Here is a 9,509-nt window from a genome sequence, read left to right as displayed (position 1 = left end):
GCAATTAAAAAAGCACCCCACCTAGGTTTGTGTTTCATTCTTCTATTCTTTTGTTCATGTTAATTAATCAAAAAATTGCTATTATGATTATTTATAGGTACATAGGTATATATTTTAAGGTAAGAGAGAAGAGAAAGTCATGTTAATGGAAATTAAATGGTAATGGTCCTTTTCAGGAACAACACTGTCTTCTCTTCTCTTCTCTTCCTTCCCCTTTTTGTTGATTTTCCTTCTCCGCTTTTCTTCCCCTTCAGAGAACCAAAACAGCACAAACACACTTCAAATCCGTTCTTCTGAGTTCACGAATTCTCCTCAGATTCTGAAAAAGAAAAAGCACCCACCATTCCTTTAGTTCAAAACTTCAGATCTCAACTTCTGGGTGCCCTGATTATGCAAAAATGAATATGGCGGATATAATATCTTGCTTCAATGAGAACGCAGTGAATGTGTCACACTCATCGTGTTCTAGCTACTCAAACAACGCCTGCATATCTCCCAGTGTTACACCTTCAACGCAGAACTCGGTGACCTCTGTCTACAAAACCACCCTCTCCAACCAAAAGCAGGTTCTGATCACGGTCACGTGGTGCAAGAGCCACTCCAACCAAGGACTCACCATAACCTTCGGCGAAGAGAACCCTTTGGAACCATCTTTCAGGCTCAACACAAATTCGCGGTTTTTAAGGAAAAAGAAAGGAAGCAAGGTCCTAGAATCCCAAGACTCCAAGGTTGAAGTCTTCTGGGACCTGTCGAAGGCCAAGTACGACACTGGTCCCGAACCTGTTGAAGGGTTTTACGTGGCGATTCTGGTTGATGCAGAGATAGGCCTCGTTCTTGGAGAAGAAGATGTGGTGAAGAAGTTCAAAACGAGAACCCTTTTGGCCAAGGTTTCGCTTTTGTCGCGGCGTGAACATTGCTCCGGCAACGCCGTTTACGCCACCAAGGCTCAGTTCTGTGACAGCGGAACCTGGCATGACATTTTGATCCGATGCAGTGGGGAGAATGAGGGCCTGAAAGCTCCTGTTTTGTCCGTTTGCATTGACAAGAAAACGGTGATCCGTGTGAAGAGGCTGCAGTGGAATTTCAGGGGCAACCAAACGATTTTTGTTGATGGGTTGCTGGTGGATTTGCTTTGGGATGTTCATAACTGGTTTTTCAACCCTGCTTCTGGTTATGCAGTGTTCATGTTCAGGACCAGAAGTGGCTTGGATAGCAGATTGTGGTTAGAGGAAAAGATTGCACAGAAAGACAAAGACAGAGTTGAATTCTCCTTGTTGATCTATGCATGTAAGACCACACGAGGATAACATCTTTCACACCACACAATCTTGTTCGAGTATTCAACACAACTGTATACTAAGAATTCAATCTCGTACTCAGCAGACTACTTCTTGTTAAGATAAGGAACATGTTCCTTTTTAATTTTTTTTAACATCTTTTTCATTTCTTGTGTATTTTTTCTTTTTTTCAATTCTTGCTTTGACTCTTTGTTTTTTCTTTCCCCTTGCTTGTTGAAGGGATACATACTAATTATTTTTTATCATAGGAAACAGAAAGAAAATAAATTTGAGTTGCAGAATTTGAGTGATATTATTATCAGAATAGCTGGTTGAGCATGTGACTTTTGTTTCTCTGTTTTTTCTTCCTTTGACTGTTGGTTCTGAGTAGTGTCTAGTGCCGCATTTCTATCAAATTTGGGAGAAGAAAAACAGCACAAATGAGTTATATTTTTTTTAAGAGAATCTGAAAAAGAGTTATTGGATTAAGACATGAATATCAGTGAAGATTTGGTAAAAGGGAAACGAGATCTTGGTTGGCATAATTGAGCTGCTTTTAGCCTTTACAGAAGAATAAAGTTGAGAATCTTGTGAATGAATTGAAGCCACATTATTCTACCTTGTCCTTTACAATTCTGTTTATCGTTGTTCACTGTAAAGGTTCAAAAATCTACAACCATACACTGTGGAAACAAGTACTCAACAGGGTATGATTTACTTCCACTTGCTTTGAATTTACACATAATCAAGCTTCTGCTAGCAATTTACGCAGCACTTAGGCATGAACTAGTTCAGAAGCAGAATTTTTAGGCTTAGTTGAGTCACTTTCTAACACTTTCATATCAGAATCATAGAGACCAAGCTTAACAATTGTAAATGATGTTATTGTCCTTGGTGTAACCTTTCATTACACGATGGTCTAGTCTAGTTCAATGTCCGCAAAATCCATGACATGTGTTTATGATTCCTTGGTCCCTGAATTCTGTAATCTACACGCAAAATTCAATGATTGCTACCATTGTCTGTAACATGGTAAAAGATAGAAATAGCTTTGTTAGGTAGAACCAATGATATACTCTTCTGGCACATCTTCTTTCCCCTTTACTCTCAACAAATGCAAAGATGTGTTAGGAATCTACCAATAGTATATATAGGGTATCATAACAGATGTTCTTTGACTGAGTTTGTACAACCTATAAAATTTGAACTCATATTCAAATTCATTTACTTGCAGATATTCAACTTATTATCAAATCAGACTTAATACTAAACTAGTACATGAGTTCAAATTTTGTTAAATCGTTATTAATGCAATGACATTTTTATCTTCATATCAGAAACATGAAAATCATTGTCAGTGTTTTGACAAAATTTATCTTGTAATGCATCATTGATTTATCTTGTTCTCATCTGTCACAAAATCTTGTTTCTTTTGAAAACTAGAGTTATGTTATGATTTTGTCTTTAAAAAAATATTTCAAAAAAAATTGTGAAATTCTCTCACAATTTTATTTTTAAAAAATATTTCAGAAAAAACTGAGATTTTGTCATAAATTTATTTTTAAAAGGTGTTTCCGGAAATGAAAGAAGAAATGTGTATTTAAAGTGCGTTTGAGCTCCATCTCTAGACAACATGAAACGTGTAATAATAAAATTACTAATTAATATTACTGACATTTAAGATCTGAACATAAAAGGGACATTGCATCTATAGTAGTCTTTTCAAATTTCTTTGTAGAAAATGCGCAGGAAACTGAAAACCTAACATATCTGTATGCTCTGTTTCACATAAGACAAACATTTTCTGTTGTTTTTTTTATCATTTAAATTTATTTAAGAAATACAATAAATGATATTTGATAGACTCTTGGTTTTCTATCTGATAGAGGTATAATTGGATTAAAAAACTATTTAAAGTTTAAAATTTATAAGTGGAAATTTTTACTTTTAGAAAGAAACAGATGATAAAAATGGAGGTAGTAAAGAAAGGAAACATTAATATTTGGGGCACCTGGGCAATTAACCTGTGCTCCAAACCTTTCATCTGTGAATTTAAAACTTAATGGGCTTTAAGTTTATTATGTTCAAACACTTACCATAATTTTTTAAGCTGATAATTAAAAAAGACCAGCACAACATTGATGAAATTTATGTAACCATGGCAAACCATGTAAAAATTTGAAGTCTAGAAAAACTAACTCTAATATTAATTCATTAAAAAAAATTTATTTGTCATTCCTAATAAAAAATTTAATATAACTATATAATAAGTATGGTGTTTTCCTTTTATTTTGACTGTAAAATATTTTATTTACAAAATTTAAAAGACTTAAATTTTTTGGTAATAACAACAATGACAAGGAGAAACAAATCAATTCATCAATTAGAATTCTCTAATTAATATGACTCTTATTAATTCTTCTCCTAGAAAAGATAAATATTAATTCCCAACAAACTTTTGGATAATGATTGCTAACCTTCACCAAAATATTATTATCTGTTGGAATAATTAGTGATTGGATAGCTTGACTTTGCAAATATATTGAACAATCAAAATAACATGCTTCATCGATTTTCTCATTACTAAAAAATCGTACATTTTCCTCTCATAAATAGAAAAATTCCTCCGTGCTCTAATGATTTTCTCACCTCAGAATTACAAATTTTAACATCATGTTCAATAATTCGATAAAAGGTTATGGAAAAACAAAATATTGATGTAGAGAAATTCGTGATTGCCGATATTCACCACTTTGGCAAAATAAATTATAAACTAAAATTATTATTTGGTTAGAATTTTCATTTATTTTATTAATTTTTCATGCTGACATTTTTTTAAGATGATAATTTTCTGTATAGAATAAGAACTGAAGATAGGAACCTGATATTTATAATTCCATTCTAGAAATGGTAACTCAATTGCACCACTTTTTTTCTTTTTTCAATATCAATCTATGTGATCAATTATCAAATTAAATTATCGTTCTTATCTATAAGTAAATAAATTTATCTTTTGAAGTAAAACCAATAAAATATTTAGACAGTTTTGAAGATTTCTTTTAAAGACGGAATTAGTGGTATTTAAATTAATAAATCTATATTTTGTTATTTTTTTATTTTTTTTTCTGCCGACTGATAACGAAAATAATTATTGGTTAAATGTTATGATATTGATAAGTCGAAGTATGTGTTTTCTTTTTCTCTTAATGGAGATAATGTTTGTGGTTCGGATGACTTTAATAAATACTTTTATCACTTTTTTTTAGGATATTTTGGTGTTGATGTTTGTAGAGTTTCGTCAACATCTTAATATGAATTTGATTATTAGCAGAGTAATATATATAACTTATTTTCATGTAACTAATTTTCATTCCAGTATTTTTTTTTGGCTAATATAAATTTACTTTTGGTATGATAGACTTGTTTTTGGTAATTGCTAGTATGATTGTTTCTCCTAATCAAAATAGTTTTATTAAAAATGTTAAAAAATTGTATTTGCATTACTTATTAAAAAATTATAAATATTAATTATTTAAAGTATACTTGAATCGTATTAGTATATTATGATTACTTAAAATTTCCAGTTTTATAAAATAAATATTTTTAACCAATTATATTAATATTATCATATATTGTTATTTATGAATAAAATATAACTAAAGGAAAAAATTATCATCTCTCATTGGAAATAAAACAGTAAATCTATGTTATTCATTTTATATTATTTCACTATTTTATTACAGTAAAAAAACATTATTTATATCTTATTATAATAAAATTTAAAATATTTCTATTTATTACTTATCAATTATTTATTTTACTGTAAACATTTACTGATATTTACATTTCTATTGGGGACTGAATCTTGATTCCATATAAGTCTAGTTATTTGCATATTACAAACCAAAAGCCAGTCTATATTCTTAATTCAATTTGAAACAATAAAATAGACTAAAGAAATTAATAAATAACGACAGAAAAATTTTCTCTAAGACCAAAATAACAGTCTTTAATGAAATAAACATATTTTTTGGTGATTAGTCTATAATAATATTTTATTTTTTATTCATAATACAATTTTTAGAATATCTATTTTTATTTTATTCTTATTTATTCTAATATGTCTAATATAGCTTCACTTTATTTTACTAATCTCACTTTACTTAGGAATTAAGATAAAAAATAATTTAAATATATCTTCTTTCTTTAATTCTGAAAGTCTCTTCTAAAAACAAAATCATTTAAACAGTATCTAATCTCATATATGATAATTAATCGTAACTATGTATTGAATATCGACGTCACAAATATTCTTTCACACTACTATTTACGGCACGAGAACTTCGACTACAAATGTAAGTTTGAAATTAAACTACATTATTATTTGTTAAAAGTGACGTGTATTCTTAAACTATGTAAAAGTACACCACATGTTATAAAAAGAAAATCTCAAGGCAATGATTAATACACGAGTTATTCTTTTCTTATATTATTACCTTCATTAACATCTAAATAATGTAAAACTTCAAAACCATGCATTGAATTTTTCAGTACATTTACGTTTTCCATTGCTATCTTAATTATACCAATTTTTATTTCTGGTACAACATTTACTTTTCAGGCTTGCTGAGTTTCCACAGTTCCTAAACTATTGGTCGTTTTTGGTTTTCGTCCATGTTTCAAAGTAAGGTACAATTTGGTCGAAACGTTCGTTTTAGTCCTCGAAAACTAAACACTGTTTAAAAATTTGGTCCTCATTTAGCAATAAATGACGACTAAAACCAAAATTCCGTCGTTTCGAAAAGATTGAGGACTAAATTGTACCTTACTTTGAAAGAGGGACGAAAACCAAAAACGACCAATAGTTTAGGGACTAAAAACATATTTAACCCCATTTTTTTCATGTTTAGATATTTGATTTCTGACAATTGAAAATAAATAATTATAAAAACTTTCACATTAATAAGAGATAAATATTTTAAAAATAGAAAATAAAAATATCGAGGAACAGTGATTTTGGAAAGTGTGTTGAATCTATATTAGTAAAAGATTATTCACTGTGATTTAAGAAACTTATGGAATTGGATAATGTCATTTTGCTGGCGTTTCTTCTGTTTGTTTTGGGGCTTGCCTTTAGTAACGTAAAAAACATTTTTTAAGAGTTGCTAAACATTGATTTTTTTTTACAATGAAAAGGACATATAACGATATATTCATTGAAATTTATTATCCAATATCGCTTTCAGGGTAAAGTCATGATACATTTTCTGATGATTATTGTTGAATTCTTTGGTATGCTCACATTTGAAAAAAAAAAACGTATGAGTTTAGAGGTGATTGATTATATATTTTCAAAGTTTATAATATATTATTAAAAATAAAGTATATAATTATTATAAAAAATTGATATTATATATTAATAGTAAAACTTTATTAAAAATGTCAAAGTTTGTTGATAAATTAAAATTAATAACATTTTACTAATAATAAAAAATCGGTTCATATTATTTGTTGATGAATTTTACTAATAGATAGAAAATTTTGTCGGTTATTATGAACAAGCACAAGTTCGTCTGTAATTATTCGTTAGTAATTATTGATGAAATAATTTTGTCGATAAATATTTATTAATAATTACTAATGAATTTTTTTTTATCAATAAAAACTATACAATAATAGATAAACAATCACAACAATTTTCAAAAAACTAAAATTTTAGTTGATAACACTTCATCTAACTAAATCAAATTACTCTAATTCATATCATCCATATTAAATAAGTAAATTTTTTTTGTAACCTTTTGAGAAAGCACATTGTATCATTCAGAATTTCCAATTAGGCATATCCCCATCTCATTAACCATTAAAAAAAAGAATAACGTAAACTAACAAAAGAATGAAAGTTTTAATAAATATATGTTCAGAACAAAACATTTAACCTATAATTTTTGTGTTTGACTCAAATATATTTTTAATTAAAAAGTGAACAAAACTCACCTCTAGTTAATGCTTATTCTATCTTAATACTTTTGTTACCTATTTCATCTTATACTTTTAATAAGAGTTAAGAGTTCTAATTCAAAAGTTAAAATACTATGAATATGTTTTTTAAAGTCATAATTAACATGAAGTAAAAAAAAATCCATGACCTATTTTTTAATTTATTAATGAAGTGAACATGCATGTAGACATGATGAAGTGAAAAAACATTAGTACATGCCTATATGTCTGTTTTTTTTCTTTTGTAATATTTAGTTTCTTTAAATTTTGTACGTATATTTTGTTTATATATAAATGAGTTGATGTACCTCTATACATTCACATTTATAAATTCTTTTCGTTGATTACAAAAAACAAAGAAACACGCTAAACTCCAAATCAATTCATTTTAATTCAAATATTCTATTTGTCTTGTTTGAAAATGAAGATATGGAATTTATTTTTATAGTTAAGCGTTGTTCTTCATGATAATATATATCTTGGTATATTATGTATATAAGCATTTCTTTTTAACAATTTTTATTTGTTAATTAAAAAATATATCTAATGTATTTTTTTTCCTTAAAAGAGTTTTTTTTAACATTTTTTATCCAATACAATCATATTTATTAACCAGTTTTAACCATGGCTTCATCCAGGAGGCCATAATTAATTCTATCAACATACACTCAACATAAAAAGGATTCATCTCCTTATCCATGGCATTTACATTTATACAAAGCAAATGGGCAAAGAGTGATGCGATTTGATTGTATATGAATAACATCAAACTTCAGAAATGTTCATGAATGGAGAACCAACAAATCAAAATCAGTCATCCAAACGTTAAGCACATGCAAAGTGTTTGATCAAATTCCCCAGAGGTTAATCAATCAATCAGTCCACAAATTGAAGTCTGTGAAATAAGCATGATCATCCCAATAATCTACCGAAGGTAGTGGAAAAAGACATAAACTCTCTGCCATTCTATCCAAGAGACCAGGCATGTTAAACAATGCCTCCTCATCGAAGAACACAGTCGAAGACAAATCACAGTTGTTTTTCTCCATGCCACTGTCGATAACATCACATTTTTCACGATCCAAATTCTGCATGTTATTCAAGGACGACTCCAACACCGTTGTCTGTGTCTTTTCCTCCATTGATGAAACCTTTTTACAAACCCTCCTGCACTTAGTTTTGCGACCGGTTTTCTCGTTACGAGAATTGGACAAGGAAGAAAGCGAGATCGGTCTGAAACTCTCAGCAGCTTCTGCTGCGGCTGCTCGAATATCTTTAGGTGAAGAGGAGTTAAGGATTGGAAGAAAAGAAGCTGAGTTTGGAAAGTTTAGAATCGCTGAGGTGCCCCTAATTGCTAGGGCACCCACATCATGTGCCCTAGCTGCCATTTCAGGTGTAGGGTATGTCCCTAACCAAATCCTTGTGGTCTTCTTGGGTTCCCTGAGCTCACAAACCCACTTTCCCTTCCTTTGTCGGACACCCCTATAAATAGGGTGGCGCGTTTCCTTGAACTTCTTTCTCCCACCTTTCCTTTTGGGAGAAACTACAAATTGTGCATGAACTAAAGGATGTGAAAGTAGGTTCGGGTTAGTATTATTATTATTAGGTGGTGTGAGTGATGATGATTGGAAAATGGTGGAAGAAGATTGAAATGAAAAAGGATATTCAATCTCAAAATTCATGGTAGATTGTAACTTTTGTGGTGATAACAAGAGAAATTGAGAGTGGAAATTGGAGTTATGTGTGAATTTTGGTAGTGTGAGCATAGGTAGGGTTCATGGAGAGAAGGGTTTATAAAGAGAGAGGGAAGAGGAAAGTGTGTTGGAGGTACGATGATTTGACATTTGCATGTGCTGTAAATAATTTCTAGAGCTATCTTTTTCATAGTGCAAGAGTAGACTCAACCTACTTTATTTTGTTTTATTTTCACACTATGTTTGAATAATTCATCTATTGTGTTCTTTGTGCTTTCAATTTGTTTTTGTTATGGAAAAAGAGATATTAAAAGAATGAAAAAAATAGTAATATATAAATATGTGTGTAAAACGTTTTAATGAATGGCTAGGATGAACTTTTCTCATTAGATGCATTCTTTATGCTTTTTTATAAAGAAACTGTACTGTGTACTGAGGGGAATTTCCCCAAGTCTTCCAAATAACGCTGGCTGGAGTTTCAGGATTTAAGGATATGTCTTTTATATATATACATAGTATTATATGTCTTAACAATAAA

The 9,509-nt window shown here is 29.7% G+C and overlaps 2 protein-coding genes across 2 annotated transcripts; one reads left to right on the top strand and one right to left on the bottom strand.

The window, feature by feature from the left end:
- The first annotated feature begins 89 nt into the window (after positions 1-89).
- LOC124831008 (uncharacterized) lies at positions 90-1,621 on the top strand. The gene has a single exon (XM_047304891.2). The coding sequence runs from the start codon at positions 399-401 to the stop codon at positions 1,305-1,307; it is 909 nt and encodes a 302-aa protein (XP_047160847.1). The 5' UTR covers positions 90-398; the 3' UTR covers positions 1,308-1,621.
- A 6,353-nt stretch (positions 1,622-7,974) lies between these two features.
- Positions 7,975-8,680, bottom strand: LOC124831015 (dehydration-responsive element-binding protein 1F-like). Its single transcript, XM_047304899.2, has one exon. The coding sequence runs from the start codon at positions 8,663-8,665 to the stop codon at positions 8,150-8,152; it is 516 nt and encodes a 171-aa protein (XP_047160855.2). The 5' UTR covers positions 8,666-8,680; the 3' UTR covers positions 7,975-8,149.
- Positions 8,681-9,509: the final 829 nt, after the last annotated feature.

This window comes from Vigna umbellata, chromosome 6 (assembly GCF_029865625.1).
Source record: "Vigna umbellata cultivar VRB3 chromosome 6, Vumbellata_1.0, whole genome shotgun sequence".
Lineage (NCBI taxonomy): Eukaryota > Viridiplantae > Streptophyta > Magnoliopsida > Fabales > Fabaceae > Vigna > Vigna umbellata.
This window is presented reverse-complemented; position numbering and strand designations above follow the sequence as displayed.